Source organism: Ornithodoros turicata, chromosome 3 (assembly GCF_037126465.1).
Source record: "Ornithodoros turicata isolate Travis chromosome 3, ASM3712646v1, whole genome shotgun sequence".
Taxonomy (NCBI): Eukaryota; Metazoa; Arthropoda; class Arachnida; order Ixodida; family Argasidae; genus Ornithodoros; species Ornithodoros turicata.
The window spans coordinates 86,085,784-86,110,249 of record NC_088203.1 but is presented as its reverse complement, the minus strand read 5'-3'; the positions used below and the strand labels follow the sequence as shown (position 1 = coordinate 86,110,249).

General features: G+C 44.0%; 2 protein-coding genes across 2 annotated transcripts; one reads left to right on the top strand and one right to left on the bottom strand.

The window, feature by feature from the left end:
* Positions 1–613: 613 nt before the first annotated feature.
* Positions 614–3,380, bottom strand: LOC135387425 (regulator of MON1-CCZ1 complex-like). Its single transcript, XM_064616635.1, has one exon. It carries the CDS (start codon positions 3,116–3,118, stop codon positions 1,226–1,228), a length of 1,893 nt encoding a protein of 630 aa, XP_064472705.1. The 5' UTR covers positions 3,119–3,380; the 3' UTR covers positions 614–1,225.
* Positions 3,381–3,645: 265 nt separating this feature from the next.
* On the top strand, positions 3,646–24,251 carry LOC135388759 (geranylgeranyl transferase type-1 subunit beta-like). The gene is made up of 9 exons (XM_064618533.1): positions 3,646–3,814; positions 4,064–4,185; positions 4,245–4,312; positions 4,387–4,535; positions 8,522–8,654; positions 8,714–8,759; positions 13,829–14,013; positions 16,018–16,126; positions 19,756–24,251. Exons 1-9 carry the CDS (start codon positions 3,720–3,722, stop codon positions 19,890–19,892), a joined length of 1,044 nt encoding a protein of 347 aa, XP_064474603.1. The 5' UTR covers positions 3,646–3,719; the 3' UTR covers positions 19,893–24,251.
* Positions 24,252–24,466: the final 215 nt, after the last annotated feature.

Sequence of the window (24,466 nt, the reverse complement as noted above, 5' to 3'; positions counted from 1 at the left end):
AAACACAGTACTCAGAGCATGTTATTTAGTTATCAGCAAACTGTGAAGGTTTCAAGATACCTACGGTATTCCGATTCAGCTGGTAAAGGGGCCAGTGAAGGAGTGTTGACATATTGATTGTTTCCAGCTTGTGCAATAAGCAATCCTTTGATGCAGCTCTTGGATGTACCCACTGTTGAGGTGCAGCCAAGTATAGGAGAGTACTCGCAATTCCAGGAATGTAGTGCAAGATACACTGCTCTGCTTGAATTAAACTTGTTCGTTGAGAGTCAGCAGTTGTTCTGTTTGTTCTTTGTGCAGTTGCTGTACATCATGACCGGTCTCTTTCCAGTATTCTTCAACAGATTTTTCATATTCATTATATGCCCATTGCTGTCCAATATCCTTTGGTATCAGCACTTTGCTCTTTCAGGAGCTGCAGTTTAGTTCCAGTAAATATGCTTCATGCCCAGCGCATGCAACTCTTCGACAACGGTTTTTAGAGAAGCTTTTTTCCAGCTCTACTTTTAGCACATTCAGGCTGCTGAATATTCGGCAGTTTTCCAACATTTTTACACCTTCATGACAGACATGCTCTCCTATGGAGGTACATTTAGAGCTGGCACACAACACATGTATTCCGTGAGAAAATTTATTATTGTCATACAAAACATGTAATAATCTATTTCTCACATGGTTTTTGTCCCCACTGGGAAACTCTGCTATGCAGACCTGGTGAGGTGCTTGAGAGGTACTAACAATTCACTAGAGGGAGCTCGTTTAGACTTTCGCAGGCCAAAGATGTGTCTTTTAGTTCGCACTGTACCTTACAGACGCCTGGAATCACCTGTGTGACTACAAAAAAAAAGTTATACTGCTCAAAGACATTTCTCTGCTATCACAACATGATGAGACAGCGCTTGCAGTATAAGAAAGCTGTTGGCACAGTGTGGTAAAGAGAACAGCTGTTGTCAAACAGTTAGAGGCTGACAGAACTCACTGCAAGCGTTGCTCACAAGGGACAAGTAGACCGATATGTTAGGTAAATATGTTATGCACAATGCTTGTGTTTAAATACTACGAAGTGCAACGACTAACAGTATTTGACTACCACAAACTTCAGGAAGGAACCTATCCTTTATGCAGCAACTACATCGTCCTGGACAAGGCTTGACAAGCTCTGTCCTGTGGACAGAGCCCATTAAACCCCACAAGCACAGTTCAGAAGGGCATTTAGGAATGACAGTTACACACTGCTCGGCTTCTCTGGCTGTCCATATAAGCTTTCAAAATGTTTGACATACTGTTCGCAGTGTTCACCCTTAACGAAACCCGGCTGTCCCCTTATCTGAGTATTTCTGTGTTCGAAGAACCTGTACACAGCATAAAACACAGCCGGTTCACACTGATTCTTGGCAACGTCGAGGTACTTGCGCGCCGACATTGCGTCTACGTTTCCGCTGGCTTGTACAAAGCGTATGGCAGAGAGCACTTTCCCCTGCGACAGCAGCACTTCCACGATCTCTTCCTCGGTCGAGCCGAGCCTCTTGAGCATGTCGAGCGCCAGCTGGCTGGCCGGCGGGTACAGGGAGTGCAAGGATAGTAAGGTGCACGCCAGGGGCTTGGAGTCAGCCAGGATGTGGTACTGCAGGAATTGGTGTAACTGGTAGAACCTCCCGTTCCGCACCAAGACATTGATTATCATCTCGTTGAGGTAGTGTGGCACTCCGAGGCGGTTCTCTACGAGTGACCGGATGTACTCGATCACGACCGAAACGACAAACTGGAACCTGTCCTCTCCGGCCTCTTCGAATACGGAGAAGACCTGAGAGTACATCTCCGAGGGATCGGACGGCCCTCCGGAAAACTGTGGTGTCGCGTTGATCTTGTCGAAAATGGTGGCAATCTGTGCGAGGTTGAGTTCTCCGTCGCGACTGAGGGCCTCCCTGCAGACCTGGAGCAAGACCTGCTTGGAATTGTTTCGCTGCAGGAGGAAGTCTACGAGCAGGCACTTATCAGTGAAGTGGAGCACCAGTGGTTGTAGTGAAAGCTTGACGTACCACAGACAGCCGAGCTTGGCATCTATGATGATGTTGGGCTGGAAGACAACCCAGTTGGGCGAGTAGAGTTCACAGTTAACGGTCTCTGCGCTATTAGGGACTACCGGAACTCTGAACTTGAAAGGGCGGATCGGAGAAGGTGGCACGATCGGTCTGTGGTAGTTCACGAATCCGTCACTCTCCCCTGGGAGCCTGATGTCAAACAGCATGGATGTTCTGGAAGATTGGTGGTGCACGATGACGAGGTTGTCGACAACGTTGGCAGCAAACCGCCCGCTTGTGTCAAGGCGAAGGATGTCTGTTTTTCTGGGAGGTCCTTCTTTCTGCATCGTGTAGATGACAATCTCGGCGCCCAAGCTTCTGGCCTGGTGCCGCAGGACCAGTATTGTGGCACTGCCGTACAACACGGCGAGGGTCACATCTCGTTCCAGTAGGCACAGCCGCGGAGGTTTTGGAATGTGAGGGAGGTCCACCTCGAACTTGGGCAGACGCGAGACAACTCCGGGCTTGAGGTGGAAAGGGTGAAGAAGATTACCCAACACTCCTGACGACAACAACAGAAGTGAGGTTGCAGGTTGGTAAGCAAACCAGTGCACTTGCAGGCTGTACGTTTTAATCAGCCTCAACGCTCGCTTTTCGCTGCTCACTTGGTACAGCTCGATGCCGTGGTCGGTTACGAACACGATCTCGTTCACGAATGTCCACGTAAAGCCGAGAATTTTTGTCGACTTCCCTTTGCAGCTTTGAGAATACTCGACAGTATCTAGAGTTCCTTTGAAATTTATGAACTCTACAGACTTCTGGCATCGTTGGATTGCAAGGACCTTAATATCTGGAGAGAACTTGATCGACATTACATCACCCTTATCTTCCATCCGAAAATCTATGGTCTTCAATGGTTCGGGACCTTTGACAACTACTCCTGTCGCGCCGCCTGACCTCACGGCGAACACCTGCTGATTTACGTCGTCGAAGAACACTTTCGTGATTTGACTCACGGGGTCGAAACGAATGGGGTTTGGACTCAACTCAAAGGTATACGTCTCCACTGACGGCGACGTACTGGACGTAGCCTCCATGGTTCAGCAAATACCATGCAAACGGACTTTCGTTGACAGTGATGCCCTGCGTTCAACCCCTTGCGATGAGTTTCATTTTACTTCTGTGCACACGAAGAGTTTGAGGCTTCATTTCTGTTCAACAGGTGACGTGAAGCAAGAAGCTCATCGCAGCACAATCCCAAAGTAAGATCGCAGGAAAACAACGGTCCACTAAAGATCTCCATCCGGCAATGGGTGATCGAGCAGCCACCTCCGTCCATTTCCAACTGGCTTGGCCAGGCTTGGTCAGCTTGGTCATAAAAGCCAAGTAAAAGCCGTAGCCATAGTGAAAACGGTCAAAACAATCTCAATATTTTGCTTGTTCCTGTTGTTCTCTTCTTGCAATTCATTCGATAACGAAATTAAACGAATTGTTTTCTTGTATACAGTTGTAGTTCTGTACCATACATACAAAATCGCTCTTGTTTTGATAAGTCACTTTTTTTTTGCTTTTTTTATACCAATAACCAATAGTCGATGGTAGCCATAGCCCATAGCCGTTGATAGCCATTTGGGTAGTCGTGCGATAAATGCGGTAGCTGGCCGTAACGTAATCAAATGCAGCCGGCCTAATTCATTGATGAAAATGGTATTCCTGAGAGATCGTCACATTAAGTTCTTCCAGAGATGCCTCAAGGTGCTTCCAAGTGCGTCTGTTTCCATGGATGAAATGAGGTAGGCGTGAAAGCTTATCGCTGATAAGTTTAGTTAATTTCCGGATATAGGAGTGGTTTGCGCGTAAAGCAGGTGCTTGGACTGTATGCATGAGGAACATAACAACACGATTCCCATTTTGAAAGAATGCCGTGCTTGTAACAGCCCACGTGAAATGTCGTTAACCACAATTGCTTCTAGCTTTTGTAGTGGCTATGGGAGGGACTACACTGACCAATCGACTGCCCACGCCCTTATCATTTTTTCCAGGATGACTATTGCGTATTTTGCTATTTCTGGACTTGATCTCTTAAATGCATTGGACACACTGGAAGATAAGGAAGATATCATTGAATGGATCTACTCTCTTCAAGTCCTACCTTCTCCTGACGGTAAAATACACACGAGTTTTATTAGCACAACATTGTTATACTCGTATTTGACTTCCCAGGTTCGAATCTGTCTAGGTGCGGATTTCGAGGTTCACCAGCCAGTTGTGTTTCAAAGGGCAGCAGCAATGTAGGTAGAGCAGTTATTGTGAAGCTATGGGCATTCTGTTCCCGCTTCATTTCATTCCACTGCGGGCTTTGCAGACGGGCGAGCTGCACAGGTTTGACGGGGGACATATAGCAATGACGTACACAGCACTGGTGACTCTCATCATTTTGGGAGACGACCTTAGCCGGGTGAACAAGGCGGCCATCACTAGTGGCCTCAAAGCCCTTCAGCAGAAGTGTGGAAGGTAAATGAATGTTTTTTGGTTGCTCACTGCAAAAGAGCTCTCAAAAATATAGAAAATTGTGTTATCTTGGGTCAGCCATTAATTCAGAATGCCTTTTATTTGATTTCTGACTGTGTCATTTGTGCGTAGTAATGAAACTGTGATTAGTCATGAATCTTATTTATCTGTAGACTTGTGTTTTCTGTAACCGCTGTAATTTTGGTGATACCCAACTCCTATCATCTATCAGATCCATCTCTGTTCCATCTGTTCCATCAGATCCATCTGTTCTGTCGTGCTAGTACTCGGCAGGAAAAAGGAACGACTAGGCAAGGAATGGGCTAGAATCCTGGGCTTGAAAGATACGCTGCCCTTCAACACGGAGACAGCGTAGAAGTATTGCCTTTTTCCGATCCAGCGTGAATGTAGTGTTGGCAGTTGTGTCGAAATAGTTCTGAAAAACACAACGCCATTGCTCCCATGGAATTTCCAGTTCTCCTGGTATTGACAAGGATTGCAACAGAAGTTGCAGCAGCCCTAGGACACTTATCCTGCAGCTGTAGATACAGGCTTCTTACATCCTCATCGCCATTTTGTTCTGTCGTGCCCATATTCAGCGGGAAGAAGGAACGTCCCAGATAGAAAAATGTATTATACGTCAAAACATCCCAAACGATTGAAGGAGAGTACTGCTTGTGGCACACTTGTCTGAAATCTTCACTCAAAGGTACAGCAGCCCATATTGGCTTGGCCGTCCATGAAAAAGCTGTACTATTATTGTGTCTGAGTGTGGGCAGTTTGCCGTATGAGTCTACTAGTTGAGAGAACCAATCTTGCAACAAATGGAGATTTCAGACTGGGTGACTGCGAGCTGTCAATTTCAGACAAGTACGTCACAGCAGTACATTAAAGGAGTACAGAGGGCCATTCAAAGAAAAATTCAAATTAAGACGTCTGATGAAAGTCTGTGTGTCATTTTACCGCACAGCACGAAAGGTTTTGATGTGTGCAATTTGTTTCCCAGGAAAAAAAAACTCACATAAACGTGGCTCTGCGCGTTCACTCTTAACTCGCCACTCTGGGTATAACGAGTAGGAGAAGGTATGATGCCACGTCACCGATGACGTTACAGGGAGAACTTGTTCTGGTTCGCCGGTCAGTGGGGGTGAGCGCCTTGTCCCTTTGCCGCCATAAACCAGTTTTGCTAGTTCTCCCGGAGAATTGGGGATAGAAGGAGCGGCTGAATCATGACCGAGCCAGGAGCAATGCTTCTTTAGAACCCCGAACAGCCGAGTAGCAGACAACATTTCTCTGGACCAATCAGCGGGCGTCATCCTTGTAGAGTCAGCGCGAGGTCCCAGGCAGATCACAGGCTGGTACCGCTCTCCACCGCCATTGCACATGGTCGCTTTTTGCGGCGTACTTTAAATTCAATTGCTGCAATATGACTATGTGGTGTGAATAACTTCGCATGGTGCATCTTACTGGCCTACTTAACAGTTTTATAGGAAGAAAACATGGTGTTAAAAATGACTTCTGTGCTACTTTAAAGGAATATGCATAACATGATGAAGCTCCACAGTGATTAGCAGTAGAGAAGAAATGCAAAAGCAAGAAAGGGGCAGTGATGGACAGTACTTGAAGTACCAAGTACTCAAGTAGTACCTTAAGTACATTTCTGTGTACTTGTACTTGTACTTTACTTCAAGTACATTTTAAATTGCGTACTTTGTACTGTACTTAAAGTACTTTTCTTTAGTACTTTCCGATCAAGTACTCAAGTACCCAAATTTGGACTCTGACAAAAAATCACAAAAGAGTATCAAAAATGCACCCTACTAAAAGTGCTAAAATGACAACACGAAGACGAAAACACACAGATAGGGCTATATATCTGAGTGTTCACTAGAGTGCAATGAGAATGCTCACTAAAGTTTTGCCAAAAGAGCAAGACACAGATACTAAACAGTGATATGCAAAGTGATACAAATTAAATTGGCCATGTACTTGATGAGTACATCGCCTAGCAACTATAGCGCGGCGTAGCTTGACCCGATAGTGGCCAGACACGATGTAGAGGAATCACAATACAGTCGGTGGCAATGCTATTTCGAGCGTACAAAATTAATGTGCAGTGCAGCCAGCTCAGTTCTTCATACTTTGATGTTACAGGAGCATGGAAGCCAGTTTGAACATATATTTTTTTGCCGCGTGACATGAACGTAGTACTACCTTTGGGAGACATGATATTTCCTTTGGAAAGCATGGACTTCCAGAAGAAATTAGTCTGAATGCATGCAGCAGTGGCAATGCCTTTCATGCCACACAACCCCTGGGTGTGATTTGGCAGAATATTTACACATGGTAGCAGTAAAAAGAAAGTCAAGCATGTTTGGAAAAGGAATTTGAGGGCGCTGCCTGTCGTGTCGGCTGAAACAATATTTGCAGTTGTCATGTGGGCTGAAATGTATTTGAAAATGCAGTTAAAAGTGTGTGACTGAAGTATACTGTATGCCACAGTTAAAGGGGCACAAAACAGCTCGACGAACATTCTCCAATAATTGTGCTTCATGAAAGAATGTGGCTCACGATATCCAAATATGAAATACTTTTGCTTTTAGTGAGCGTCGTTACCACAAAACCATTGCCATTCAAAGAACATAATCTGCGTGAGTCTCTCTTTCATCCTTGGAATGGAGTCACGTCACAACGTTCCAATGTGTACCAACGACACACTCCAGGCGTGGAAGTGTGGGAGATTCCGTTCTCCCGACCAATGAAGGACCCCTCTGAGACAAGCTGCAGGTCGCGAGGGAATCGGTTGCGAGAACATCGCGGTGATCTTGCAGAGCGACACAGCATTGAAAACATAGTGTGCACATGAAATGGAATATTGTAGAGCTGTGTAAATAGCAAAATTTCCATTGCAAATAGGTTCGAATATTTCACTTACACTGCGCATCGAATCCGAGTAATTTCTTGAGATGGCGAATGAAATTGAATAATCAGAAAAGGCCCAATTCGAATAATTTCGAATACCTCATGGTGAAATATTTTGTGGTGTTGTGCTCATTAGATGAGTTTCTGCTTCAAACATGTGAGCCTTTTCACCCAGCATAACATATGGTGAGAGAAGGGTCCCTCTCTGTAATGTTACTGAAAATAATTCTGGAAGTAAGGAGTGCATATACTGGATCCTGGAATGCGAGAATACGGTGTTGACCATGAGCTCACAAAATTTGCACACTTTAGAGACAGAATATTGTAAACAGTGTAAAGCGGGCTTCACCTAACTCTTACCTGTAATGAGGCGAAGCCGACTTGCAGAGTGGGGACAGGACAGCCATACGTCGCTTCAGTACTATTCGAAAAATATTCGAAAATTTTGCGAATTTATATTTGCGAATAATTTTTATTTTTTATATAAATTTTTTATTTTTGATATTTTTGTGAATACATATGATGCTGAAAATAGGTTGCCAATAGCATTCGAATAGCATCAGATATTCGTTTCATATTTGAAATTTCGAATATTCGCAGAGCTCTAGAGTATTGGAGTATTGGGGCCTTTTGGTACAGTCTGAGCTGGCTGTCTTGCGTTCGTCAAGTGGGAACACGTTTAGAATTGATCTCACTTCTCAATATTACAACAAATTTATGTATAAGGGTCCCGCATTCTGAATAGTCGATGGTGCGCAACGTCAAAACGACGTGTGGCTATCGTTGCCAGGACACCACAGGTTGGGGCATGGGCGCGAAAGAGTGCTGCGAATATTCGGTCAGTTTCGAGCCATTACTTACTTTTTGCAACAACAATTTTTTTTAAACGTTCACCATCGGCAACGTACCACAATGCATTTAAAAAAAGTGCAGCTCGTATGCCTGTTTATTGCCCCTTTAACATGCCACGGGTGCAAGCACAACAACATCTATGTCATCCTTAAATGCTGTGGTCTCAGGGGACACCTTGTACACAGCGTTGCTTAAATGCCAACTATTTCTTGCAGCTTCTGTGCTGCGCTGGACGGTAGTGAAGATGACATGCGATTCCTGTACTGTGGGGCGTGCATAAGTTACATCCTTCAGGACTGGTCGGGCTTTGACATGGAGCGAGCCGCAAAGTTTATCACGGACTGCTATGTGTGTTACTGGTAAGGCAGAAGACGCATGTTTGTGCTAACCGTCCTTTTTCATTGTAGTGCTACGACGGCGGTATCTCTGCTTACCCAGGAACGGAAGGACACGGTGAGATCACTTAGACAACCTCTTTGACCATGCATCATACTGAAGTCCATGGTTTACCATTATTCTGAGGGATTTATTAAGGGGGCACTAAATGTGTATGCAAGGTGCACTTTTTTGTGCGCAATACGCGACATTGCCAAGGGTGAACTATTTCCAGCAGCTATTGGTGAAAAGAAAAGTGCATGATGCCTCCAAATCGACACAATACTGTATTCACTGGACTCTATCATGACCTTGCCCCAACCCGCGACGCGGTAGCCACGCATTATTTTGACATCGTGCCTGTCAAGATGGGGGATGCTTATTTATTAACTAATAAATTAGCATAAGCACAAGCTAGTTGTTAACCAAATGCAGGACGAATGGTTTCTGATTTTGTGTAGACCATGTTCAGACTTGTTCCATCATGGCTTACACATATACATTAACAGCTTAATGTATCATTACTGACATGTGATTATGTAAAGCAAGCTGAAATAGCGAATAGACTCCACAAATGATGGGTTAATGTTTCCCATGTCCCCAGAAGCAGACACACACCTGAATATATGAATGGAACTGGCCACCTTAAAGTATGTCACCAGCCACCAGGTGTTGCACATTTGATGCGTTAAGGAGAGGCTTCCAGTCGGGTTTGGAAATTTCATTCCCTCCAGAGTGCAAGAGGTGCTACTTGAGAGGGCATACCAGCTCTCCATCCCAATGTATTTCCTATGGAACAGTTTTTATGCTTTTTTTCGGTAACCATCGCGCAGATTTTGACGCGGGCGGTTTCACCATAAAGAGGAAGACGAGATGAAGAGAATAATGTTATTAGATTTCTCATACATGTCGTATGTATTTTACGGCGACATCACGAATGTGAAAAAAATACACAATTTTTCTCCTCCCTCTTTGAACAGGTTTTTATTAAACTTCTATAATCATTTACTTTCTCTCGAAATATTTCAGGAATCGATAGACAGCAAATTTATATGTCTACCACTTTTATTTTTTATGAAAAAGCATGAAATGTGAGTACGCGTAAACACCGACCGAAGCCCAGCGAAACATGTCTGAAACACGTCATTCTGTGTTACCATCTAGTGACGCGAAAGCAAAACCGCGCGGACCATATCCTTCCGCCGATTAAGCTTGCGCATGCGCACCGTACTGCTGGTTCCTCTCTCTCCTCTTTACTTTCATGGACCGCTGACTTAGGGCATGGCCTTGGAGACCAGAACAAAAGCTTACTTAGCTGCTCGTAAAGGGATTATCGTCTGAGACAGCATTGTCATGTCAGAGTTCTGTTTAGAGCTCTTCGAGCTGTCTCATAAGGCTAACGAGAATCTCTCGTATTTCCGGTTAGTGCAAGCCAGGCTTTACAGTCATTCTTTACAGTAACTTTCAACAGGGCCGTGCTGTAATGTTCGCAATGCTGAAAAAATACCAGAAATTCTACCGTCGCCTCCCATAATAATAATTCGACATTTCCTTTTCTTTTCGCTAAGAGTGCATGCCTCAGTCAGTTCCAAACTTCTGAAGTTTTCGGGAGGATCTCTATATTCCCGGTTCCCTGCTTGTGTGGACGGAAAAAATGGTCCCGCAGGCACCTGCGCTGCCAAAAATACAGGGGCGTAGTTGCAGATAGCCGATGGAGCACATAACAGCCGACCAAGTGTATTCGCTCTCCTGATTTGAAATTCCATTGAATGGGTAACATAAAGTCGATATAACTCGCTACACTAGTTCACTAGTGATATCGTTCTCTAGATGCTAGTATTTTTCTACAGTTGGCCAGACACGAGTTTTGCAGTTGTCCCCTGCATCTTTTCTGTGTCGATGTTTATGTTCTATGAAAGCTGTACACTCATTTATTCACTGTTTCATGGCCCGTATAACTCCCCTTCTGCTGAAGATACGGTTCATGGACATCGAAAGTATGAGAGAACAACTGCAAGGTCTGTGTCTGACCTACAATAAGAAAATACCATACTGGGGCGTCATCCAAAGATGTCATTTATTCATTTGATTTATTTTTATTTTTATCTTTATTATTTTCTTTTTTTTTTTCCCCATCAACGCTCCACGAGAACCAATAAGAAAAGTCGATCAAGCGACCGCTGCACAATTATTTCCGCCCACGCAATGAGCAACTGTCTTTTCCGGAACCCAAATTCACGTCCACGAAACAAGGAAAACCAGCGACAATGCTCGATTGCTTCATACGATGATGTGCCGTGGTTAAAAGTCCGACATCACTATTTGCCACGCAAACTCAACAAATTTCGATGTCTGTCCAAGCCATTTTAGCGAACGAAATCCACATTTTTGTAGGCTTAGGCTTAGCGAGGCGGACGCAAGGGAACAGCACGTTGTTTAGTTGATTATTAGGTTAGTAAAAGTTCGGTGTTTGCATTTTCATTTTCAGGTTAGTCTAAGTGGGCTTTGGCAGTTCAGCGGGGACCACAATCAATTTATTTTGAGATACGCCCAATTTTTCGATACCGGTTCCCTAGATTTTCCATCTTTCAACACTCCTTGCCGGTTGCGCGTTGGATGACCCAAAACCTGTACCCGTCTGTCTTTGAACCGCGAACAAAGGGAGGCCTTCTGACGAAAATAAGGAAAAGCTCGGGGTCACTGGGGATTCTCCGCTGAACTAGTGACTCTACGCTGAACAAAAGGTCTGATGTAATGTGAAGTACCCTGTGAAAACTAAGGAGTGCCTAAAAATATAGTACTAAAGTTTCCGGGTAATAATCAGCACATTATGAGACGGAATTAGTGCTCCGAGACCTCTTCGCGTGTCAAGTTCCTTTCATTTTATCTTGTTCATTTATACATAAAGACGGAGTTCAAGGTCTTTTAGGAGCTTCCTTGTTATCCTTTTTTCTTTTTTTGCATAGCTATTGCTAAATGCAATGCATTTATTTAGGCTGATTGAGTGTAAGTATTGAGCCTATCAAAAGGCCGAAAATCATAACACCGAGCTATCAGAAGGCCGAAAGCCAAAAGACCGAAAAATCATAACGCCAAACTTTCAGAAGGCCAAAAATAAGAAGGCTGAAAATGGAAAAGCCAAAGAGACACAGGGTGAGCACTCCAGTGAATGACCACTGAATGGGATGGTGTAGATTACGAAAAAGTTTTGTTGCTATTGTATTAGAAATCAAATAACTGGAATGCATAGCATTTTGTGCTCGCAAATAGACCAGCAAGCGAAGATGAAAAACGATAATCCACAACATGTTTACTACGAAAAGAAAGTGTGGGTAAAGTGCAGATAATTGTGCACTAAAAGCTTTGATAACATATGAAGTTACCTTTCCTTGGCCATTTCCTGATTTCTTAATTGGCAATCGCCTTGTGCTCAGACTCACTGCTGGCAGCATTCGTTTATAATACCATCTGTGTGTCCCGAGATCGCGGGTTCGAACCCGGCCGAGGACGCCAGCAACTTGGTGGCAGGGTACAAGTTGCTTAGACACGCCGTCTTCCGCGAGGGACGTTAAATACAGGGTGCCGTGTGGTGAGCTTTCATCGCACGTTAAAGAACCCTCAGGTGGGCAAAAGCAATCCACAGACCGACCGCTGTGGCATCGCTCATGATCTCAGTTGTCTCGCGACGTAAACCCCCTATTATTATTAAACCATCTGTGTGTGTACTGCCCATATTGCCATCCGTACTATCCGATCACACTTGTACGTCGGCATACTGTAAGTATGCACTAGTAAAACAATACGAAGAGCAACTAAAAATTTCATAATCAGTCAGCACGGACGCCAGTGACTCGAGGAAACAATAATTGTAGCATAAATATATAACAACCAAATAAAAATAACAAAGTACTCATATAGCAACAGGAGACAAGCAAACAGACGTGAATGTCTCGAATCGAACTGCGGACCTTTCGTGTCAAAGTCCGACGCTTTACCTCTCGACAAACAGCGCAGAGGGTGCAGGCCGCCTTAAACTCGCGACGTCAACCATGTACAATGGGGATTATTTCGGAGTCGGAGGCGAACGGCGTGATAAGGACGGCAACCGTGGTGCCATCTAGAATCGGGAAAATCGGGAATCTGAGTTGCTCCCCGACTGGTATGGCCTCTTAACGGACCACGTGACTTCACCACGGAGTCATAGCTCTTCACCACAATGCTCTCTTGTGGTACTGGGGAACCTCGATGTAACGAAACTCAAAAGGAAGACGATTTCTTTCGTTGTATCAAGCCTGACGAAATATGGCAGCCAACTGTGGCAGGGAATAGTACATAAGTTATTTTGCTTACCCCGAATTTCCTTGTACAGCGTTTCATAATATCGAGGTTTGACTGTGACTTCTTTATTTGTGCATTACAAACCATCAGAGCCCTACAAGAATGTGCCAGCTGCCTTACTTCACAGTAGCAAGTCAGAGAGAATAGCTTTTCTTGAAACCTTCCTAACTGGTAATTCAATGCCAAAATTTGGGTATACCGTAATTTTTTTTTTTTCTTGTGAGCACTCTGTGGCTTATCCACCGGTGCGGCTTATCTGATTACAATTTTGCCCTGGTATTTTTTCCTACGCCGGCCTTGACGAAAGGCCTGACAGTGTCTCTGGAGCAGCACCGCCCTGCCAAAACACGAACAATGCGTAACAGGGTCGCGTCCAACTTCGAGTGGACTGACCTTCCTGGTTCTCCCAAGCAGCTTTAACGAAAGTGGTGACAGTGATTCGTGTCTTCTGCAAGGCCACTGACCCGTCGATCCATGAAAAACGCACAACAAGGGCACATTCCGATCATGGTGGAACACTAGAACTGACCTCCTCTGTTGTACACCATGCCGACCCCGGAGTACGTACCACAAGGTTTATGGCGTTCTCTACGGTCTCCTTTGTCACAAAAATCAATAGCGTGGTATTGCCCGCAGCTTGTCCGCGAGTGCTTCTTACCTGCCCAAAAATTTTCGAAACGTTCCTAAAAACGGGTCCTGCGGTGTGGCTTATACGCGTGAAATTGCAGTAGTCAGAAAGTGTATCGCATTCATACCTGGTTCCGATGTGCAAGAGGCAGTTGTGTAAGGCAGCGTTCTCAATGTCACAGGTGGACCAACATTTTGTGCTGTGGCGTCACTGGTGCTGATGGGTAGACTTCACTCCGTGTTTAGCCACAAACAGCTGGATCGGTTACGACGTTGGTGCCTGCTGAGGCAGCAAACCGGTTTCCAGGGTCGTCCCAACAAACCTGTGGACACGTGTTACTCGTTTTGGGTTGGAGCTGCTCTGCAGGTATTCCACGTCTCTCTTGTGCTCTTCAATCTTGCAAAAGCTGTTTGTTGAATTGTCTTGCAAACAAACAAAAAATATCTTGGAGACTAAACTGATGGCTAATGAGTTAAGCCTAGCCTTGATTCTGTTTTCTCATTTGGGAATAGCAAGTCGGCCTTGGCCTGTCTGACCTTTCCTCCTTTCCTTTTTCTTCTTCTTCTTTAATAAACATATCCCCCCCCCCCAGTCGACTTCTCATCCATTTAGCTGTTGAGGAAATTTACATAAAACAAAAACAGTATTAAAGGGGATTAGCAGTGCTCTGTAACGAGAATTTTATAACTTTTCTTACTCGGATCTGAGGGTTTTAATTAGAATTGTGCGAATAGCAAAATTTCCATTGCGAATGGTTTACGAATATTTCACTTGCACTGTGAATCGAATTTGAATAATCACAAAAGGCCAGATTTGAATGATTTCGAATACCTCATGGTGAAATATTTTGTGGTGTTGTGCTCATTAGATGATTTTCTGCATCAAACATGTGAGCCTTTTCACCCAGCATAACATACCATGAGAGAAGGGTCCCTCTGTGTTTTGTATGGTAGATTGCATTAGCGTGATGAACTGCGTTGAGAGTTGTTTAACGTGTTCCATGCAGCCTGTTTTGTGTGCATCTCCTCATTTCGATGTTTACATTGTGAATTTCCTGTGCTTTTTTGAAAAAATTCACATATTTCCATCTGTTACTGAACATAGCTCTGGAAGTTGGGAATACATTTACCGGAACCTGCAATGCCCAGAGTACAGTGTTGACCATGAGTAGAGCTGAGCGCTAGTGCGGGTATACCCGCTGGTACCCGCAGTTACCCGTACATCGTCACAATTTGCTGGTAGGAATTCGCGATCGCTGCAGGTAGCAGGTAAAATACGGGTGTAACCGCAATGGCGACCGCGGGTAATGCGGGCATACCCGCATTACCCTCACTCCATGGCCAACTAAGTGATCCCTATCTGTCACACGCGATCTCAGCAGTGCCCTATGTCGTTGGCCGTATAAATCGATGTGCCAGACTGCAGCAGGCAAGTGCTGGCGGGCGAGTTCGATTATTAATGGGGGGGGGGGGGGGGGCAGACATATATGGCTCTGTGTTGAATTGAAGTTTTATTGGCATACGACTAAACCCTTCCGAGACATGTAGCCAACACTCAGAATTTTCATTGTTTTAAAATAGAAACAGTGGTAAAGCGGATGAGGATCACTTTCCACTGCGGGTCCCAATGCGGGTATACAGACAGCACTGCGGGTGCGGGTCGCCCAGATAAAATTCTTGCGGGTGCGGGTCACACACGTGCGGGTACTGTACGGGTGCAGGTCCAAGTTTGCTTACCCGCACTCACCTCTAACCATGAGCTCACAAAATTTGTAGACTTCAGTGACAGAAAATTCTGAACAGTGTAAAGCGGGGTTCACCTAACGCTAGAGTGTAATGAGGTCAAGCCGACTTGGTGAATGGAGCTGCACACTAAAAGAACAATGGCGCTAAGGTGAAGTGTGCTTCACCTAACTCTTGGATGTAATGAGGCGAAGCCGACTTGCAGAATGGCGATAGCGACACTTCGCTTCAAAATTATTTGAAAAATATTCGAAAATTTTGAGTGCTGAAAATAGGTTTGCGAATAGCATCAGATATTCGTTTCATATGTTCTAAATTTTGAATATTCGCACAGCTCTGCCGAAAGTCTAAAATACAAAGATTGAGCATAGACAGGTAGAAATCCAGCGAATCGGTAAGGAAGTGTGAAGGGAAGTGCCTCAGGGCGAGAACCGCCGATATTTCGAACAGAACACTGTCTGTTCGAAATATCGGCGGCTCTCGTCCTGAGGTACTGCCCTTCATAAAGCTTGAGCATGTTTGTTGCAACACTTCCAGTACTAGCATATCACACAAGTCAGCACAGCAGTAGTAAATCTTTCTTTTCCTTGCCTTTATGTTATTTTATTTTTATTTTTTTATTTTTCAGCTTTTAGGTGCATATCAATTTGTACAAAAAGAAAAGAACTTTGAGTTTCTTGAGTCAACACAAGATGTCATCACTGGAGGGTTTAGCAAGTGGCCAGACAGTGATCCAGGTATACTTTCTTGTTACTTTTAGCATGTTTCAGTCTTTGAGCACATAAAACACTAAACATTTTGTGCCACTTCAGTGTGAGTGTATGAGGCCTGTCAGTAAGAGCTCATGTTTAGAACAAAACACGAAACGGGCATGGGCGTGTGGTTCTCTATGTCTGTGCAGTGTTTTTAGTAATGTGCCACAATACTTTGATGCCATAATGATTTTCGTGGGCCAAATATATCAGCCACCAGATCCTAGTTGAATAATAACATATTTTTGCAAAAACACATTTATTAGGCAGAAGTGGTATATTTACATGCACTAGAGTACCATACTAGCTTGCATAATGTGTACGATTGCATAATTTTCGCATTGTGGGATTTTTTGTTCCACTGGGCCAAGACCCATCCATGTCACCCAGGCCAAGAGAACAACACAGGTGCCATAACAACTTTTTTATTCACGATCCCAACTGCCACTCGCATTGCGCCTTGAACACAAAGAAATCAGAATGGCTTCTTATTGATGTTTTCCCCAGGCAGCAAAGGGATTGTGTAATCTCTGATTACCATCACCAGAGTCCTGGATTTTCTTACCATTTTTTTCTGGAGGTGGCCAGGATTTGGTGCAGCCAGCCACGTCAAATGTGTCTGTGCATGCCGCATCCATAACAGTTAGGTTCCATCCTGCCGGAACCTGTGCCGTTTCTCCAGTGTTTCATGACACACATTACTGGTTTGTCATTGCCTTGACGTTCCCCCACCAACCAGGCTCACCCTGTCTGCTCCTCGTACGCAAAAGGGGCAAGGGCAGGATACAAAAGAGTGGCAGGGATTCCGCTACAGGTCCAGCAGGTCTGTTGCTCCTGGGTCCGTACTGGTTCTCGGTCTACCCTATGCACAACTAGGCTAGAGAGCTTCCTCCCATGTAGTAGGTAGTCAGTACCACAGTTCAGCCAAGAAGTCTGCCTCGACACTGTGAGGTTCCACTTGCTGAGCACACATAACTCGAGTCACTGTCAGAGTCCTCAGAAACCTCGTGATAACTTCATTTTTGCGATAACTGCGAAGCCCGAGACGTAGACAACAGTCCTCAGGACACCATATTTAAAAACCTGTGTTGCCAGCTCATCCCGAGTGTTTAGCTTCAAATAGCGTCATGAAACTCGCTCCGGGACATGCCGTGCTGCCCTCGACCCGTACAGAACCAAAATATCATCTGGAAGAGTCAGAATCGTCCAAAGCAATCCCAAAAGAAGCTTTTTTTTAGGAAGCGAGTCACACTTGTCCTAAACAATTAAGGGGTTGGACTTCGAGGACGACTCTGGCTCGTCCGAAACATGCAAGTGGTTAAAGTGCCACTATGGACTAAAACTCGTGTCTTCAGAATCCCACTAAAGTTATATTACCGAAATCTTCTTGTCTCGCTTCACATTCCTGCAAAATATCTTTGCTCTACGTGACGTGAAAGGTTGAGAAAAGTAATTTTTATTTTTGAGAACTGTGACGTCATGTTAGGTTCCGACGGAGCGCCCGGCTGTCATCTGGCAACGTTGTTGCCCTTGGCGTCTTCCGGGGGGCTCACTTTTTGCACTCACTTTGAGCCCCACGTGACATATCCTCCGACCTTCGAGAAAACACAAGGAGTGAGAAGACATCTCTCCCATTTTCGCCTCTTTCGGTCAGCATCACGTGACTTCTCCTCACTCCGAAGGCAAAGTTCAATGTCTATAACCAGACATTGCTTCCTAGTTATATGCTCTGTTCTGTGTACACTCTTTTTTATACAAATTCCCTATGCCCCCTCCATTATGTAGTACCATCATGGGTCTTTGGCGTATAACCAGATTAAAAATATATTGCAGGATATAGAATTTTTTTCTCCATTTTCCTCTAACAATGGCACTGAAACAGACAAGAAGGCTAGAGATTGCACAGCATTTCCTTAGGAACGGTTCTTCCACGAAAAACTCTGTGATCTGTATTACGGACACCGGTAGACAACACAGTCTAACTCGTTGGGACACTTTCTGAATGTATGATGTGTGCATTGTACCCCGGAAAATACATTAAGCCATTTCTTGCACTACATGTTCCATTGTTGGTAAACTAGACAACGTGGTGCATGTGTTATGAAAGAGTATGCTCTTCCCCAGCTTGTAGTCGTGTTGCAAGGACCAGAACAATCAAAGGCTGCTGTGACAAATTACCTCCCTGGTCAAAAGTACTGTTCATTCGCTCTTCAGTATTTGTCCTTGACTTCGGTCCCACCAATGTGGCTTGTACTAGTAGGCGGGACCAGCGGCACGGCCGAGTGGGCTAAGGCGTCCGGTGGTGGCAACCAAGGTCGTGCTGAAGACTGGGAGGTGGTGGGTTCGAATCCTACCGCCGGCTGTGCTGTCTGAGGTTTTCCCTGGGTTTTCCGAAGACTTTCCAGACGAATGTCGGCACAGTTTCCCCCTGAAGTCGGCCCAGGACGCACACTAATCCCCCTGTCCCTCACTCCTTCCTGCTGTCCTCTCTCCGTCTGTCCACATCTGTATGCCGCTCATAGCTGCAGTTGCTTCGCGGTGCTAACACGCAATAAAAAAAAAAAAAAAAAAGTAGGCGGATGTGCAAGGTTGCTTGGGTAATAGAGCACTGCAGGGCCGTATTTTTTAGGCTCAGACCCGACCTGAGCCCGGCCTTCCTTTGATTTACCCGCCCAGGTCTGGCCCGACGGCTGTATACCTAGCCCAAGCCTGAAGGATTCTAAGTTTCTCAGCCCGAGCCCGAGAATAGGCTACCTGGCCCAGCCCAGCCCGGCCCACTGTATCAGGCTGTAAAATTTGACCGTGGCTAACAAAGAGAGGGATAACACAGCCTCGAGTCTCACCTAGGCCCGGCAGTGTATGGGCCAGAGCCCGGCACGGGCCCATAATGGTCAAACCCAATCCCAGCCCAGGCCCACAAAAGAAAGCTTTACACGGCCCGGCCCAGTTTTCTGGTAAGCCCGACCCCGTGCAGTGCTCTATTGGGTAATATAATGCTTGGGTAATATAAGCTGTTTTGTATTAGCACGTGTATTAAGAATGTTCCGTTTTTAAGCCTGCCACAATGTTTTGGTTGACAACTTTGATGCAGTGCAGTGTTAGCATGACATTGCTTTCTAGTTGTATGCTCTGTTCTGTGTACACTCTTTTTTATACAAATTCCTCATGCCCCCTCCATTATGTAGTACCATCATGGGTCTTTGGTGTATAACCAGATTAAAAATATATTGCGCAATATAGAAATGTGGAGAGATATGGGCTCTCTCTATTAAAGACGTCTGGGGGAGCTTTTGGGTATAGAATTTACTTTGGTGTCTGTAAATTTAATTACCGAATTTTATGTTACAAAATTCACAAAATATAATCCTTACTTACTCTATGAATTAAATTAAATTATTTATTAATGAAATTACTTTATGTTACCAGTGATATTAATTAAATTAAACAATGAATTCAACCCTACGCCAAACTGCAATGCAAAAAGTTCCACGAAGTTATACAGCCATATGGATGAATGGAAATGGTATGAATTCTTCACCAGAAATGTGTCAGCGATGAAGTTGCATCAATATCCGTTTTAATCTTCACGAAAAGGCGCTCTCTCTTGTGCTCAGATCCCATGCACTCGTACTTGGGGCTAGCCGGATTGTCGTTGATGGGCGTCGAAGGTGTGGCACCACTGGAACCAGCGCTGAACGTGAGTCAGAGAGCAGCTTCTCATCTTCGGCAATTGCATCGGGACACCAGTTGACCATGGTGGGCCACTTCCACGTTTCCTGGGCTCTCATGAAAGGGAGCTTTGAACATTTTACAAAAAGCAATGAATCAACATAGTGCACTACTTCTAGGAGCCCAATGGCTACGAAAAAGGGGCATTTTGCTTTGCCCTTCTTGGACAGGAATAACTTGCACACTGTGTCATATCATAGTTAGTTCACCTAGCACACGTTGCCTGACTCATAGCGATTCTAAAAGTACCGTGTGTTACCCCACAAAAGTATACCCGTATCGGCATGCCACGCTCAGCAACTACGCCAGGTGGAACATTGTGCCGTCCACGTATTAGGCCCTAAAGGAGATTCATTGCTGGTGAATTTTAAAGTGATTTGAGCAATGTAACGAAAAGTTATAAATGCAAAAGGTGCCAACCCTGCATTCCAAACACTTGAAATGGCTCGGTAGGAAAGCACTGTTGAAACGCTGCTCCCCAGACAACACTCGAGTGCCTGGGGTCACGGCGAGCTGTTAACAGCCACAAGAGTGTTGTGCGTCTGGGGAGCAGCATCTCAACTACTCTCTGCGACACCTGTTTGAACACGTGGAAAACTTGATTATTTTTAATACGGGATTTTTATTATTTTTTATACCCCACCTGTTTGTACCTTCGTACTTTTTATACCTTTTTGTACATATTGCATTTTTTTTTACTTTGTGCTATGATGTGCTATGAAATTCACCAGGAACGCATTGCATAACTGTCGAGCATGGCATGCTGGCGTGGGTAGACTTTTACGGTGTAGCAGCCTGTATATTGAAAAATGTTCTTCAAATGTTGTTCAGTATTTGCTAATTTTGATGCAAAAATCTTGACAGGGTCCCTCTGAATGTTGGTTGTTTCCCCTTGTCACCCTGCATCATAAATATGCCATTAAGATCACTACATGGGTAAGTGTGCAGACAATCACATAGAAAGCTGTTGAACATGCAGCCCTAAACGTCTCATACTGCGTATTGGTAAAACACGATATTGTTACATGGTCTGTGAATTAGCTTAACGCATTTATTTGATCATGTGATACGTTTTTTAGGCACACGAGTAGTGCAGTGGGACACTGTATACTCCAAAATAATTGCTTGTCATTGCAAATCGTGCTACAACATGAATTTATTTTTTCTTGTTTACATAATATAGTACCCAAAAAATAAAAAACACTAATTGCTCACCATTGCTAACCTCACTACAACATGAATTTAGTTTTTCTTGTTTACACGCTGAAATATAAAAATAAAACTAATTGCTTGCCATTGCTAATCTCACTACAACATGTTTTTTTTTTTTTTTTGCTTATGTAATATACTCCTCACACATGTGGCGTGTCATATCATCAAGTAAGTCGTGTTCCTTCTGACATCCTGTTATGAGCTCACACCGTAACTTTTACTAGATGCACGCTTACACTGTTGTTGCCACCGGTGTTTCAGTCTGCAAGACACCCAAGACCGAGGCCACTTGTTAGGCAGTCCATATCGCAAAGTTTTTTCTTCCCTGGGTTGTTGCCAGCAATATTCTATACGACTAAAAATGTTTTTGCGCTGTGCAAATGGGGTCTCTCCAGTGCTTCAGTCGAAGTCTTAGCATGGCATTCCGCTGAGCTGATGGTGCATCAACATCGACAGCCGTGCCTGCCAGCTCACCTGCTTGATTTCTCGCATGAAACGTAACATGACCGGCACCTATACTCTAAACACAAAGCTGCAAAACCGCTTCTTTGAGCTCGTACATTAGGCCCATGTGCATGTGCATGTCTCTAACAAAAGATTGTTGTTTGTGGTGTTTCCCATTGTTGCCTAATTAGAGTCCGATGTTTTTGGGATTAATCCCAGTAAAACTCGTTTTTACCCTGTGATTCGCATCATAGTCACTTGGAGTAAAACTGGAAAAACCTGTAAATTAACTTGCGAAAGTGCAAATTCAGCCACTAATGCAGGCACTTTATGTTCAGCACAGCTGCTGGGCATCTCGTGTTCATCTGAAATGCGAGATGGGCTGTTCCTCTTCTTCTTTTCGTTTTTTGTTTCTTTTTCTTTTTCATCCAAAATTGTGGATTCCCACCCGGCAAGTACCCGTACCCCCCAAATTTACCCTACTTTACAGCTCCTCGTATAAGACCCGATCCCCCCCCCTCGTTTTGGAAAGTCAAGTCATTCCTACAGAGAATGATACAAAATTATGGAGAGGCATTTCGCTTACATGGCATCTGACAGCGACAGTCAGATCTCAATTTTTCAACAATATTTGTAGTCCAGGACGGCAACTGTACCACACTTGCTATCCAACAGTTTTCAGATGCATTAGATGCAGTGTTGGCACTATGCCAATTACACCATCGCTCTCACCATATGCTCCCAACACATTCTGCTGCCACAGTGGCAGTGGTGCACATTCAATGTGATTGCGCTTCTTTTTTAATTAATGGGGGCTCTTTTATGATGTCGTGTGACAAGGGTATGAAACTATGGGGTAGGTAAGTAGATAGAGAATGATGGGAACAGGCCATGAACTGAGCAGTATTGATAATTTTAGATGAAGCTACATGAGGCAATATAGTGGTTAGTGCCGATTTTATAGGGCTGTATTTTTGTTTTCTTTGATTCTGGGCTCTATTTTTGACCCCTAACAATAACATACCTTGTTATCAGAATTTGAAACTTTTATGCCACGAATGAACTGTGATCACAGGTGAGGTGATGCCACACTTGTTCGAAACATAATCACTTACAATGCGTTGGAATGCGACATAACCTTAGTGTCATTGCAGTGTGTGCCTCACAATGTGTTCCTTTCATACCACTTTCTACATTTGTATGTGTACCACATTGTTAGTGCATAATAATGATGATGATGACCATTCCACACCAGATGTCACTTAGTTAAAGCCAAATTATATTGCGCTATAATCAAGCTGTTGGCCAGATGTGTTGTATATCAAACATACGAGAAACATTGATGATAAGGTCACTTCGTATGCTATGCACTGTTTATATTTCTAGTCTTGTGTACTACTGCAATTAGGTATAGTCGAAAGGAAACATTTTGATGCATATGGAGTATTTGGTCTAGCTTTGGTAATATTTCTGCAAGTTCTTGGAGGAGTGACAGTTATAAGATAAGTTTTGCAGATTAGAGCTATTGTAAATCGGGGTGAAATATTTTGGTACATGGCATCCTATTCAGTATAAAAGAAAACAGGTTATCCGATATAAGAAGCCCGACACCTGGTGCAGAAGCACTGCTAGACGCTGAGCAGCACTACAGGAAATTAGATATACTTAGGGCCTGACTTTTTCGGGTTTTATTTTTGGCCAAATTCGGGGGGTAAATATCGGGTGATATTTTTCATTTGAAAATTCGGGTGTATTCGGGTTAAATCCCGTTACGGCATATGCTGTCGTCAGGAATTCGGGTGTATTCGGGTGATTTTTTTGTTGTTTAATAAAAATTTGTCTTAACATGGAACTAATGTTTAGCAATGTTATCAAACTTTATCTTAATGCACACTTATGAGTGTGCCACGCGACCCGGATGTTTTCGGGTAGATTCGGGTTAAACCCGAATTTTACAGATTTCGTTCGGGGGGTAAATATCAGGCGGATACGGGTTTAACCCTAAAAAGTCAGGCCCTAGATATACTGCACTTGAGGGAGTATTACTGGAAACTTCATTGCTACTTCAATCCCATTGCATTCCTAATTTCATGAAAATATATAACACTCCGCTTTTCTGTGCCACATGAGCTTGCTGTTATCACAAAATATTTGTATTCATATAATGTAATTCACAGGTAAAACTTTGTCCAAGAGAGGCAGTTCTAGGAAGGTAACTGGGTTAGACCTGCACATTGTATTTGTTATAGTTGTGCTACAAGTATTTTTCAAATTCGACTACATTTAGCTGTTTTGATATGCTGGTATCTCTTAGGAGTGATTGATTTTTGTTCATTTTTCTCTCGATGAACTTGATCGAACTGTCAGTGATGTTTTGCTGTTCATCTGTAACACGGTCCTTGTCTGCAAGTTACATATGGCGATCCAAAAGAACGAGACCCAACATTGCAACACCAGTCTTTTCTATTAACAAGTGCATCTTTGTTAACAAGTTCTTCAAAATTCTATTCATATATCAGTAGTCTTTCATAAATTACTGCCTTTGCATGAAAAATTGCTCTTTACTAGCACACTAAGTACAGTATTAATTACGCATGTATGTGTGTTTGTACATTGTTTAGATTGTTGTTACTGCTGAATAGTTTGTGCAGTCTCATCATTGTGAGTTGGACCACCCTTCGAGATATAAAGTCTGTTGTGGATTAAACTTTTTTCACGATTCTCACTGCTGTCCAGTGAGGGTGCTATCCACAAAAATTAAAATGCACAAATGACGTGTTTTTCTCTCGCCCTATAAGTGTCTTAGTACCATTAGCGTGCCCAATTTCCAAAATCTCTCCCTAATTACACTTTTGCAGTAAATGAAGCCTCTGATAGAATTCAAGCGCAGCTCAACTTAGCAGCCACACATTAAGTTCTACAGGTGGACTAATGCATATT

Excerpts from the sequence above, each read along its gene's own strand:
- LOC135387425 (XM_064616635.1), bottom strand. The coding sequence starts at position 3,118 with ATGGAGGCTACGTCCAGTACGTCGCCGTCAGTGGAGACGTATACCTTT.
- LOC135388759 (XM_064618533.1), top strand. The coding sequence starts at position 3,720 with ATGAAAATGGTATTCCTGAGAGATCGTCACATTAAGTTCTTCCAGAGA. Across the intron at positions 3,815-4,063 it reads GTTTCCATGGATGAAATGAG|GATGACTATTGCGTATTTTG; the intron begins GTAGGCGTGAAA and ends CATTTTTTCCAG. Across the intron at positions 14,014-16,017 it reads GGGTTGGAGCTGCTCTGCAG|CTTTTAGGTGCATATCAATT; the intron begins GTATTCCACGTC and ends TTTATTTTTCAG.